Here is a 13,866-nt window from a genome sequence, read left to right as displayed (position 1 = left end):
AACAGGAACTATTCAAAAAATGACCAGAAGCTGCTGCAAATATTTCTTGTCTGTCACACCAGAGTCACAAAATGTAGGTCAGGTTGGCTTCAGAATACATGGTGGGCCCTTGGCTAGAACAGATGTAGCAGAATTCTTCCAGCGCAATACCACCTACCCTCTTATCTAGCACTTTCACCAGGAGATCTCAAAACTCTTTACAATGGAAGTCAGTGTCATTATCTCCCCTTTACAGATGGAGAAACTGAGGCACAGAGACATGAAGGGACTTGCCCAAGGTGAGTGGCCAAACTGGGACTAGATCCTGGAGCGCGAGACCCAGTCCAGTTGTTTATTTACTAGATCACACTATTGCCATTAACAAAAACGGACACTGTCCTATGGAATTGTATAGGCTAGTTCAAAACCCAGTAGTGGAAGGCTAGTGGTAAGGTGATCGAGCCAAAGGGAAGTCTTTTTATGGACTTCACGGAGTTTTGGGAATCATGTCCAAATGCTGTGCGTGGTTTTGGTTTTTACAGTCATTTCTATCTATAGGTAGTTTTTTCCATGTTAAATTCTACAGCATTTCTCCATAAGGAGATGCAGACACGTTCAAGAAGGATTGGTAGATTTGCAGAGTACTGGAACAGATGGTGGAAATCTATAGCATATGACAGCAGAAAGTGGAGGAGGAAGCATGCTATAAACGAGTTGGTCAGTGGAGTGTATTTCTGGAATAAAGCATCAGAAAATAAACTGAAGGGGGAAAAAAAGCTGGGGGGGAGGAATTAAAAGTTTGAATAATAGAATATCGGGGTGGGAAGGAACCTCAGGAGGTCATCTAGTCCAACCCCCTGCTCAAAGCAGGACCAACCACAACTAAATCATCCCAGACAGGACTTTGTCAAGCCTGACCTTGAAAACCTTTAAGGAAGGAGATTCCACCACTTCCCTAGATAACGCATTCCAGTGTTTCACCACCCTCCTAGTGAAAAAGTTTTTCCTAATATCCAACTTAAATCTCCCCCACTGCAACTTGAGACCATTATTCCTTGTCCTGTCATCTGCTACCACTGAGAATAGTCTAGATCCATCCTCTTTGGATCCACCTTTCAGGTAATTAAAAGCAGCTATCAAATCCCCCCTCATTCTTCTCTTCCGTAGACTAAACAATCCCAATTCCCTCAGCCTCTGCTCATAACTCGTGTGTTCCAGTCCCCTAATCATTTTTGTTGCCCTTCGCTGGACTCCCTCCAATTTCTCCACATCCTTCTTGTAGTGTGGGGCCCAAAACTGGACACAGTACTCCAGATGAGGCCTCACCAATGTCTAATAGAAGGGAACGATCACGTCGCTCGATCTGCTGGCAATGCCCCTACTTATACACCCTCCAGAATGCCATTGGCCTTCTTGGCAACAAGGGCACACTGTTGACTCATATCCAGCTTCTCGTCCACTGTCATCCCTAGGTCCTTCTCTGCAGAACTGCTGCCAAGCCATTCGGTCCCTTGTCTGTAGCGGTGCATTGGATTCTTCTGTCCTAAGTGCAGGACTCTGCACTTGTCCTTTTTGAACCTCATCAGATTTCTTTTGGCCCAATCCCTAATTTGTCTAGGTCCCTCTGTATCCTATCCCTACCCTCCAGCATATCTACCACTCCTCCCAGTTTAGTGTCATCTGCGAACTTGCTGAGGGTGCAATCCACACCATCCTCCAGATCATTTGTGAAGATATTGAACAAAACCGGCCCCAGGACCGACCCTTGGGGCACTCCGCTAGATATCGGCTGCCAACTAGACATGGAGCCATTGATCACTACCCGTTGAGCCCGACAATCTAGCCAACTTTCTACCCACCTTGTAGTGCATCCATCCAGCCCATACTACTTTAACTTGCTGACAAGAATACTGTGGGAGACCGTGTCAAAAGCTTTGGACATATACACTGGGTAGAACAGCCCGAGATAGAGTAAAATGTAAGAGGTTTTAGAATATTAACCTTGTTGCTTAGTGGCTTAACCTGATTTCTAACTGCACTGGCAGGCAGATTTCCCCACACCTTTCTCCATAGCGTCTAGTGCCAGCCATTGTCAGAGACAGGATATTGGACCAGATGGGCCATGAATCTGATCCAGTACAGCACTTCCTGCATTCCTAAGGGAAGTTACAGTCAGGTGAACCGTCCTCTGGGTGCGAAAGGAGAGCAGTGCTGCCATCCAGCCCCACAGTGCACCCGGAGATGCAATCACAGCCAGTGGAATTTAATTAGAGTTTTTCATAAGCAGGATGGAAAGCAGCCAGCTGGAGTTTGACAAACAAAATTAGAGATTTCCATCTCACAGTCCAGTTAGCATCCCACACCACCACCACCGGTGAGTCACGCCTTGAAGTAGAGCATGACCGGGGCAGCCTCACCCCCTTCAGGGCACATCGTGAAGCAATCAGCTAACCTGGGGATGCTGACTCTCGAGAATATCTGCAGCAGCCCTGGCTTCTGAGCATCCCCCAAGGGAAGGGGAATTCTCAGAATACGCTTCCTGTGCTCTAGCCACTGCTCCCCCCACAGCATTTTAAAAGGGCACAAATACCATTTTCAATGTAGCCAACTTCAAATCTGGTTTGATCTATTTCTAGTCGCATGCTAAAAAATAAAATCAATTGGGCAGTAACAGAAAGGAGTCTTTTTAACCCCCAAATCCCAAGAGATCTGGGTTCTATTCCTAGCTCTGCCACTGACTCATTGGCTGACCTCCTTTGTGCCTCAGTTTCCCCATCTATGATCTATAAAATTAGAGGGCAATGCAAGCCCTGCTTAGTGAGGAGAGGGGTTTCCAACATATGACTGACATAACTCTGCATCAAGAGGGTGTCTCTCCGCCATGAGCTAAGAAGCCAGCGTCACCAAGACGAACACCTCTTATAAGTTTCAGAGTAACAGCCGTGTTAGTCTGTATTCGTAAAAAGAAAAGGAGTACTTGTGGCCACAAGTACTCCTTTTCTTTTCACCACTTATAAGTTACTTCAATTACTCAGCAGAAGGGATCAACAGACAAGAGCCATAGCACACTGAAACAGAGGACAGTGGTAGGTAGCACTTTGCTTTAGTACTAAAAGCCTTTGATGGGCTTAATGGGGAGGATACTGCTCCTCTTCTGCAACAGATGGAGGGTTAGGATGGCTGTGAATAGAAAGAGAAGGTGTCATCTGGGACTGCTGGGACCTTCATGCCTTTGGATGAAGGGGACAGGGCTTCCAGCACAGAGAAAGTTGCCTGCAGGATAAAAGGCTCAGCAAGAGTGATTTACAAGTCAGCCTAGGGACAAGTCACGCCTCATGCTCCAGGCCAGGATCAATTATTTGTATTCTAGGAGCATCTGGAGGTCCCAGCTGAGATAAGGTGCTGCGTAGACAATCCCTGCCCTGAGGGCTTTATATTCTAAACAGACATGACAAAGGGAAAACCACCACCCCCCTTTTACAGATGAGGAACTGAGGGACAGAGATTCAGGCCCCAGGCCAGCGCCTTACACACCAGACCAATCTTTCCTCTCCAAGCAGCCAACAGCAGCAGGTCACGCTGAAATGTGTGCAGTGCTCCACAGACAGCTGCCACAGCAAGTCCTAAATCACAGAACTCGAAGCACAGAACTGGCTAGTCCCCTCCGCCTCCCTTCCCTCTACAGAGTTGCCTCTTACAGCCTGCCCCCATCCCCCCTGCTTTGATTCAGACATATTTAGGCTCTAATCCGATGGAACACAAGTTAGCTCATGCAGAGACTTGGAACTCTATACGGCCTTTCAGAGTAACAGCCGTGTTAGTCTGTATTTACAAAAAGAAAAGGAGTACTTGTGGCACCTTAGAGACTAACCAATTTATTTGAGCATAAGCTTTCGTGAGCTACAGCTCACTTCATCGGATGCATACTGTGGAAAATACAGAAGATGTTTTTATACACACAAAGCATGAAAAAATGGGTGTTTATCACTACAAAAGGTTTTCTCTCCCCCCACCCCACTCTCCTGCTGGTACTAGTTTATCTAAAAGTGATCACTCTCCTTACAATGTGTATGATAATCAAGGTGGGCCATTTCCAGCACAAATCCAGGGTTTAACAAGAACGTCCTGGGGGGGGGGGGGGTAGGAAAAAACAAGGGGAAATAGGTTACCTTGCATAATAACTTAGCCACTCCCAGCCTCTATTCAAGCCTAAGTTAATTGTATCCAATTTGCAAATGAATTCCAATTCAACAGTCTCTCGCTGGAGTCTGGATTTGAAGTTTTTTTGTTGTAATATCGCAACTTTCATGTCTGTAATCACGTGACCAGAGAGATTGAAGTGTTCTCCGACTGGTTTATGAATGTTATAATTCTTGACATCTGATTTGTGTCCATTTATTCTTTTACGTAGAGACTGTCCAGTTTGACCAATGTACATGGCAGAGGGGCATTGCTGGCACATGATGGCATATATCACATTGGTGGATGTGCAGGTGAACGAGCCTCTGAAAAGCAAAACAGCTCCTGGTTCTCATCCTGCCCATGACACTGGGCCTGCTACAGCGATGGCAGGGAGCACTTGCAGCCACCTTCCTAGTCCCCTCTTCCTCCCCAGCAGCCAGTTACAAGGGCAGGGGCATTTTGAATCCCTCTGGGCACAAACTACCTCACAGCTGATCGGAGCCGGGGGAAGGACGCTCCTGAGCGGTTTTTTTACATACCTGTTGCCTGGATTGAATTATACAGCGATCCAATACCAAGGAGTTATTAGGCTAAGATACAGCTATCGCCGGGATAAATGATCACCGAGTGCTCAGCCACAAGCAGCTGTGCTGGCTTAAATTCAATCTGTTTAGTTAAACCAGTGCAACTTTTTGTGCAGGCCCTTTCTCACAGCCGTCTAGAACGGCTTCTCTCCGCTTCACTAGTACCTGTGCATTTACTGATACTAGCTAAGCTGATATAAACTAGGTATAAGCCATACAAAAACCCCATTACCCTGTTAGTTTAACCGGGCCAACCATGTGTTCAGACTGGGTCTGAGTAAACTAAGCTTGTGCCGATTGGATAGGAGATAGAAGGTCAGCAGGCAAACACCCACAACAAACACCGTGGCATACTTTCTGCCCCCTGACCCCCCCCCCCCCCCCGCAGTTCTTCCGTCTCCCTGGCAAAAGGGCTAATGCCTCCTTTTAATTTAATTGGTGTTATCAATGGATTACATGGGGTGAAGGCAGCTCGGTCAGACTGGGCATTGGAGGAGCTGTGAAAGCAGCAGGCCAGGGAGAAGGGATTTGTCCAACTCCATTATGGTTAAGAAGAAATAGGCAGTCATTGCACAGATTGGAGAGCAGTGACCTGTGTGACAGACAGTGCCAGGTCCAGCCCAAGTGCAGAGACCAGCAGAATGCATTCATCTTTGCCGCTGGCAAAGGAAGGGACTGATGAGCCATTAAGCCTCAGCGAGTGCAGCAAACAGGTGTTTTGATAGTTTTACCCTGATAGGAGGCAGTAGCAGGTCTAACAGAGCAGAGGACTAGGAAGGGACTTGGTGTGATCACTGCACGTCACTTCACCTCGGTGTCTCTATTCCAGGGTTGGATGTGCTATGTTCGAGAAGGCAGAGAAAGGGAAAGCAGCACTAACCACCTTTGGGAAGCTCTTGTGTTATTAGGATGAAGGGTGCCGTAAGAGCCAGCTATTACAGAAGGCCTGTCCTTCGGCTCTCCACACAGGCTAGGTGATCAGAGGGCCAGGAGCAGGTTGAACTTTCACACTGGGATCTGAGCAGCACACTTTTGAACTCCGCGTACTTCAAATGATTGCTCCAACGCCCACAAAACTAGTGTACTAAATCAAATCCCCTCTTGCCCTGCTTGTGTGGACAAAGGGGAAGCCAAAGCGCTACGACACAGCGGAAGAGACGTGTCCCACGGCCAGCGACAAACTCCTCTGCTTGGCAGATTCCGTACAGAATGAAATCTTCAGCAACAATCTTGTTGTAACATCTGAGACAGAGGCCACTGGCCCATTAACACACAGTCCTGACCTAAGAGTCTACGCCACTCAAGCGTTTTACAGCTTCTTGTTCCTTCCAGGGATGTAAACAGAGCTGGCTTCCATAGGAGCAAGGAAGTTCAAGAGACCTCAGCAATACCCAGCTAATAGCTCAGCGAAGCAGCACATTCCTGCTGCACTGCAGGGCTCTCTTACAAGGCATTACAGCCTTGGCTCTTTCTATTCCACAGGGTTCATCGGCAGCTGATGCTCAGTCTACCAATGCCGAGAGTAAATGACTGTTGCAGACCTTTCCTTACCCACTCTTAAAATACACTGGGACAGGAGACTGCTTATCTGTTGGTAGTCCCATATTAAAATATTGAAGGTAAAATCCTGGCCCCACTGAGGTGAATGGGAAAACTCCCAATTGATTTCAATGAGGCATGGATTTTACCCTTAGCATTTACATATTCTACACGCAGCAGTGAGGGATAGGGAGAGAAAGTGGGCAGGACTATGGGAGTCCAGACCTTCTCCCCATTACCTCCAACCCAACCACTTTGGACCACCTGGAGCGATAAAGTCCGTATCTGTATACAAGCTTTTACTCCCCTGAAGACACAGCAGAGACTGGGAAAGGGATTCCACTTCAACTTGAGTTGAGAACAGGAGTAAATGCAGTACATACCTGAGACTAGGACAGGAGGAATGGAACAGCTTTCCCCAGCTTACTCTCTCCTCTACTCCCACTTCTGAGCTCCCTCTTGTGTTCAGAAGGGTGTGTTGCGTCAGCTCCTGCTCTATTCCGTGAAGGGGAGATTATTGCTGTCTATACTCCTCCACAGGCTTTCAAGCAGAAGGAAGCTCAAAGACAGACTGAAAAGCAATAGTAGCAGGTGTCCAAGGCTGCAGTAATGGAAAGGGGGTTGGATTTTCAGGTCAGTGGCTGACACAGAGAGAGAGGGAGGATGGCATGGATACCAATGACCACCTGAGCTGACGGCCATATGGGCGACACCAGTTGTGGCTAGCCCGTGCGGAGCGATGTGATCAGCTAGTCTTCACACGATTCAGATACATAAAACACCCTGTGGTCTCCGCTCTGAGCGGAAAGTGCTGATCAAGTTTTAATAGCTCCTGCTGGCCAACATCTTAGGCTGGCCCAGACGCCACACTGAGGCTACGTCTACACTACTGCAGTAAGTCAACCTAAGTTTCGCTATTCCAGATACATGAACAACATAGCTGGAGTTGATGTAACTTAGGTCGACTTACTGCGGTGTCTACACCACGCTGGGTCAATGGGAGACACTCTCCAGTCGACTTACCTTGCTCTTCTCGTTCGGGGTGGAGTACCGGAGTTGACCGGAGAGTGATCTGGGGTCGATTTGGCGGGTCTTTAGTAGACCCGCTAAATCGACCCCCGGTGCATCGATCCAGCGGTAGTGTAGACATAGCCTGAGGACGCTCAAGCTGCTGGAATCCTTGGCTGCTACTTCGTAACAAACAACCCTTTTGGGGTCCTGCTGGGGGGAAATGCACCTGTATAAAGCTCTTCTGGAAGGGACAGAACCCTGCTCTGATTTCTCAATAGGACAGTTCCTCCCCTGCAGGCTACATGGCTGATCAGCAGCAATAAACTCAGGGGAAAGGGCTGAACTGATGCCAGAGGTGGAAGAAGTGTGTGTGAGTAGCAAGGCAATTTAGCAACCAAGCAATCAGAGACAGCAGAGACCAGCATAGAAGGAGCATCTCTCACTCGGAGCCGTCTATTTCCCTGACCCTGTCCTCTACACAGAGCAGATTGATGGGAAGATGTCACCTTTATTCAATGTTACTTCTTTTAAAACACAAGTAAAACATACTATACACACACACACACACACTATATTTACTGTAGGGATCTGAAAACTCGCACCAAACACTTCTATTTAAGGGCGGTCAATTGCTTTTATTATTTCTGGAGGGGGAAAAACATTAGTGTCACTGATTTCCAAAGGCAGTATCCCCTTCCCCTCCCTCCCCACTACAGCAGCAACAAATAGGAAAAGCCTTAAATGCTCAGCAGAGAAACAGCCGGGCCCCAGGTCTGCTGGGATTGCTGTAGCTGATGAGCACAGGAGAGTTACACGAGCCCTAAGGGCACAAAAATGCAGATGCCACCCACTCCCAACCCACCAAAACCTATACTGAGAACAGTGATGGGGAGTGACTTTGTTCGGATGGCTGATCGCATCTGCTGTTGTGGTTAAGGAATCGGAACGGCACACAGACAGGAGGGGAGCCTCACAGAGACAGCAACAGAAGCCTGATGTGTCCCAGGGCGGTTAGCGAACCAGTCATAAAAATGACGAAACTCCTTCCTGGAAAGCTCAATTCAAGAACCAGCATTCCATGGTGATGGGAGGATTATAATGAATATTAGCATATGGTTTGGTACATCCCTTATTAGTCTTCAGAGCCATCTCCTATGGACTCACTGTGGCCCTAATACTAACAGTGTGTATTTTGTCCTTCCTTGTGTTAATTCTGAGCGTGCATTATGTCCCCCAGAAATGGTAACAGCCCTCTTCACAGCAGTTGTGGGTACAGATTGTGACTTCCAGTGGTACCTAGCCCCCTAGGTTTTTTGACTACCCCAACCAGACTGAGGAAATACATGCTGAATGGGGGGTTGCAGTGCAAGAAAAGGGGCTATTCTGTTCCAAGACAGATTACTCCTGTTAAACCCCTACAGCCTAGGAAGCGATCAAGCCCTCTGCTTAAGGGAACCTCAGTGTTTGGGGGTAAACTCAAACTAGCCTTTTAAAGGAGCAGATGAAATCTACCAAGCTCTCACTGTTTCAGGGTATAAGAGCACCAGGTCTGGAACAGCACCATCCCTTATGGAACCTGAGGGCTTGCAGAGGGAAAGGAATGAAGCTTGTATCCGCAGAACAAAGAAAAGCAAGTTCCTTGGTCAGTTAAATTTCAAAGGGGGAAGGAGAGGTCTAAATGAAGATTTGCTGCCTTGAAAAAATACTCAAGGCAACGATTCATCATTAGCAAGCTGCCTTTGAAGCGGTCCACTCTGCAGACACAAAGCTTTTGGCAAGTTACAAAAAACTCGATCTGCGGAGGCAGAGCCCCAAATCATTTCCTACTCCTGTTACACCACCCCCTGCCCCCAAATTCCCACAATCCCCCCCAGGCTGAGAACTTGTGCCAAGCTTCAGCAAAGAGTCTCTTTTTATTGTCCACTCCTAGAAATAAGGGAGGCTCAGAGGCACATTAAGCACAGATCAGCACAAGTGATGCTTCTGGATTTTTCCCAAGCAGGACTGGAAGCAAATCCACCCCAAACAACAAGTCACCATGGAAGGAGGAGGAAGAAGCAGTGCTTCAGCATAGCTATCCCATCAGAAGAGGGGTTATTAGCAATGAATTCTTCACCAGACAATACATGCGTTCAAATGCAAGAGACTCATCACCACTGACTTCCCAGGGCTGGGCTTGGCGATGTAGCACAAGCCATATTTAAGCACCAAAGTGTCAATTCATTTATTTGTCTGGGAAGGTCAGGGGAGATGGATTTGAAGATAGTAATGAGACTCAGTGGGCACTGCCTTCCCACCCAGAGTCTCACGCACGCTCTTAATTTCAGTAAGAGTACAAGGGCAAAAAACAGGGCTCTTAAAGGGGAAACGTCAGCAAAGAGGACACTGCATTACTTCACATGAAAAAATTCTCCACTGATGCATTGAATTGCAACAAGATCCCTCCCCCTGCCCCCCCTCTTCCCACCCCATCCCCAGAGAGCTGAAGATGGAATGCTAGGCACTGCCGCTCACACCATTTTCAGCGTCGGGGGACGCCAGTTTGAAGTTTCCAGAGTATCTTGATCTTGCATTTGTTCCTTCCAAGGTCAAGAAGAAACATGCCCACAGGTTCTGGTCCCCATTTCCTCATCTGGGATGCGGGGGGAGAGAGAGGAGGAGGAGGTGGGTGCCTCAGTTCTTCAGAATGGTTTCATATGCTTGGTAAACATACTGGGATACCTCGGGCGCTCGGCACTTCAGAGACAGCTGCACGGAAAGAGGGAAACACAACTCAATGGCAGCTTACTCAGCACTGCAAGGGAGCCACTCACCTTCGACTTGCCAGCAGTTAGTAACTGGGGCACTGGATCGGAACCTCTAGCAAAAGGTTTTGGGGTGGGTGAAGAGAAGCATGACCTAGTGGAATGGTCATCCAAAGCCTTTGAAGAAAGCCTCGAAAGCTTTCGGTGCTATGGATGTGCAGCAAAGCCAAGCCTCCGATGCCCTGCCACTCAACCGGGCCTTGGGTTCCATGGGCCAGAATTCACCTCCATCCCACACAGACCAGCCATCTCCCCTCGTTGTTGTAAAACTGACTTCAGAGATACCGAGTCATGAGACTAAGGTTAGAGACAAAGTTATTTAGGCTAAAGAAGTTGATTCCCACATTTTTTATCACCACCCGCTTGCTTCCCTTTCCGATCTGGGTCCCGTCCATCCATTCCCTCACCCAGCATCATTCCCCAGGGCAGGTTGAGAGGCAGAGTCCCTTGCAAGCCATATGCATGTGATCTATAGGCACAAAAGCTGTAGGGAGCACAAATGAGCTAGAGACAGTCACTCGTGCATGCACGCACTCTCCCTACCTCTGCCTGTTCGGGGCTTTGAATTGTTGTCTGTTAATACATTATTCACCTGGGCAGGAACCTGAAGTGTTATGTCTCATCTTTAATTGAAACTAATGCCTTGAAGTTACTTACCAGATAAGATTTAAATGTACACAGTTCTCTTTGGTTTGAGCTCAATTAGTCCCTAACACCAGAAATGAACTGGAAAGGAGAAATCCAGAACACGACTGGCAAGGTCCACTTGGGGGCTGGACACACGGTGCAGTCATCAGGGCAAAGTTTTTCAGAAGTCACTAGTGATTTTGGGTACATCCATTTTGGGGTATTTGTCTGGAGACACTGTAAAATGGGCCTGATATTCAGAGGGTGGGTGCTTGGCACTTAAGATGCAGGCCCCTTTAAGGCTACTCAAGTTAAGCATCCAAAATGGCTAGTCACTTTTGAAAGTCTGGGCCAAGCCATGCTTTGCTAGCATTTTCCAGAAGGGTGTGAGGGTGTGTGTGGGGGGCATTTCACGTTCTCAGAGCTGTGGTTCTCGCTTCCCCCAGCCCCCTTCCCAAACTCTCCTTCTGTGGTTGGATCTACCATGCCTCAGCGGCCCCAGGCCATCCCATGCTACTCAGCATGTGCCAGAGGCAGCAACAAGGGAAAGAAACGAAATGAGGCGGACGGGGGAGGGAACAGCAGGGGTGAAATGATGAGGGCAGCGGTATACAGCGAAAAAAGGGGGGGAAAAAACACTCTGCTAACCTCCAAATCCTGCAACATCGGGGCAGGCCAGCGGTGGGCATGCAGCAACAAAACATACAGAGAAATGTGAGCCCAGATGCAAACTGAGAGCTCATCAGAATACAACAGAACAAAAAAACTGCCAGGGGAACCTCTGCAGCCAGTTTCAGCTGGGGCTGGCTGAAAGAACTCAGGAAATCACATTCTGATGACTGAGCACTCATGTCTCAGACAAGGTACATGCAGGGCTAATTGCAATCATCAGCGTTCGGGTTTATTCTTTGCAGCTGCTGTTGTCTGGCTCTCTCTATTGTCCAGGATGCATGCTCAAGGGAATATTTTTTTTTTTTTAAAGGAATCAGTCTGAATTTAAAGGAACACTATGAAAATAAGCATTTTCTTTACTTGTGTTAGGTTTCAGAGTAACAGCCGTGTTAGTCTGTATTCGCAAAAAGAAAAGGAGTACTTGTGGCACCTTAGAGACTAACCAATTTATTTGAGCATAAGCTTTCGTGACCTACATCCGATGAAGTGAGCTGTAGCTCACGAAAGCTTATGCTCAAATAAATAAGTCCTCCTTTTCTTTTTACTTGTGTTACTAACACAGTAAAAATGATTTAGTCTAATCTAATACGTTTCCCCAGCGTTTATCCTGTGTCCCTATAAACTGTCAAACAACTCAGCTGGTGCAGTCAGTGAAGGGTTCCGCTGTATATACTTATAGCCGGAAATCAAAGAGTTAACACAATAAAAAGGGGAACAGAAAAATTCCAAGCCTGCAGCTCACTCCAGTCCTATGGGCCCAAGTAGGAGTCCTGTCTTCCTGAAGACTTTCTCCCACCAGCCAGCTCACAGCCCATTCCAAAGAGGCACCTGTACAAGGGCCAGGGAAAGCTGAGCTCAAGTTAACTCCTTGCTTATCAGGAGGTGGCTCATGAGGAGCTATAGCTCAGTGGTTTGAGCATTGGCCTGCTAAACCCAGGGTTGTGAGTTCAATCCTTGAGGGGGCCATTCAGGGATCTGGGGCAAAAACTGGGGATTGGCCCTGCTTTGAGCAGGGGGTTGGATGAGATGACCTCCTGAGGTCCTTTCCAGCCCTGAGATTCTATGATTCAATGAAGTGCCACTTCAGATCACCCATCTGAACAACGAGACAGACTGGCCAAGGACACCACCCACACTAACACCAGGCTGCTGTGTCTGGGGCTCCCACCACCACAGAGGAACGTTTACTGAAAGAGAAAGTTTGCCCTGATTCAGATTTCCAAGCAGAGGAGGTGGGGGGACAAGCCTGGTGTCTTGAGGGGTACTAGTAGGGCTGCCAACAGTCCCTAATTACAAGGCACATCCCTTATTTCTTCACCTCTGACCAACAAGATGGGGAGTTGCTGAGTGATGCATAAAGTAGTATGAAATAACACAGGCCAGCGGAGGTGAGTCCTGCTTAGTGTTGTTATTAATACTAATAATACTGGGAGGTGGGGCGGGGCAGGAGTGCTAAGAGAACAGTCCCTTATTTTTGAAATACAATGTTGGCAACCCCACTTGCTAGCCTATTTTGGAACAGGAGGGAGGAGCTGGTCTTACAGCGAAACTGGGACTGCCGGGTTGGATTCGTAGCTCTGCCAGGACCCAGATCCCATTGGTCAGTTTGAGAGATTGGTACAGCATGTCTTGGCCCTCTACGTTCCTCTTGGCAACGGTGAAGATGTTGCTGCCTTGAAGCTTGCTGCTAACAGCATCTGTGTGGACAGACAGACAGACACAGCTGAGTGGATATGGACAGGAGCACTGGAAATACTATGTCAACTGGATATCACCATGCAGTGTGCTGCAGGAATCAGCTGTTTCTGGTTAGAAGGCCTGGAACATACACACCTTGCTTAAAAGAGGTTTGAGATCCCAGATCAGTAAGAGTCTGTGTGAAGTTTTTGAATTTAAAGCCAAGTATGTGACAAGCTGTTCCTCTCGTTTACTCGCCAAAACCCAAATTCAGGGTTCTGTTTCTCTTAGCACATGGCACTAAGCTGCAAAAACAGCTGCTCCGCTCCCCCCGGCTTGTAAGCCAGCCTTCTCCCCCCCACATGTTTGTGGCTCATAGGCAAATATACTGTCCAAGCAAATCCACAGCACTACTACATACATAAAAATATCCTCTGTATCATTCACTGCAGACTTATGGTGGAAGAAGCAGAGACTTTAGCAGGGGTCTGTTAAGGAACTGCTGGTGAAGATGAGCTCCCCTTGAAGCCAGCATCCTTATGCCATATACTGACTCTTAAAGGGAGGAGCTGGGCCTAGCTTAGCTGGGCCTCCCACAGACAGGGTCAATTCACTATTTCCTAGCACCCTGACAAGGGCTCCATTTAAACGCCACCTGGGGTTCGTGGCTTTTGTGACAGAGGCATGAGCCCCTAGGCAAATGCAAGGGCAGCTCATTTCAGGTAACTATTACTGAGCAGCAGTAACATTTGCTCACTTCTGTCCCAAGCTGGATTGCAATAAACAGCTCA

General features: G+C 47.9%; 1 protein-coding gene across 8 annotated transcripts in view; it reads right to left on the bottom strand.

Annotated features, from left to right (window-relative positions):
• Nucleotides 1-7,783: 7,783 nt before the first annotated feature.
• AP1B1 (adaptor related protein complex 1 subunit beta 1) overlaps nucleotides 7,784-13,866 on the bottom strand; it is a 79,848-nt gene continuing 73,765 nt past the window's right edge. For 7 of the 8 annotated variants that reach the window (XM_073313034.1, XM_073313026.1, XM_073313027.1 and 4 more), the window contains 2 exons: nucleotides 12,941-13,095; nucleotides 7,784-10,043 (listed from right to left, as the gene is read on the bottom strand). In XM_073313034.1, the coding sequence (XP_073169135.1) occupies nucleotides 9,969-10,043; nucleotides 12,941-13,095 (230 nt within the window). In that variant the 3' untranslated portion in view covers nucleotides 7,784-9,968. The remainder of the gene's footprint in view (nucleotides 10,044-12,940; nucleotides 13,096-13,866) is intronic. The other variant, XM_073313029.1, reaches the window with a different exon arrangement.

Source organism: Lepidochelys kempii, chromosome 15, assembly GCF_965140265.1.
Source record: "Lepidochelys kempii isolate rLepKem1 chromosome 15, rLepKem1.hap2, whole genome shotgun sequence".
NCBI classification, from domain to species: Eukaryota; Metazoa; Chordata; order Testudines; family Cheloniidae; genus Lepidochelys; species Lepidochelys kempii.
The sequence above is the reverse complement of the archived record's forward strand: the minus strand, read 5'-3'. Positions and strand labels throughout refer to the sequence as shown.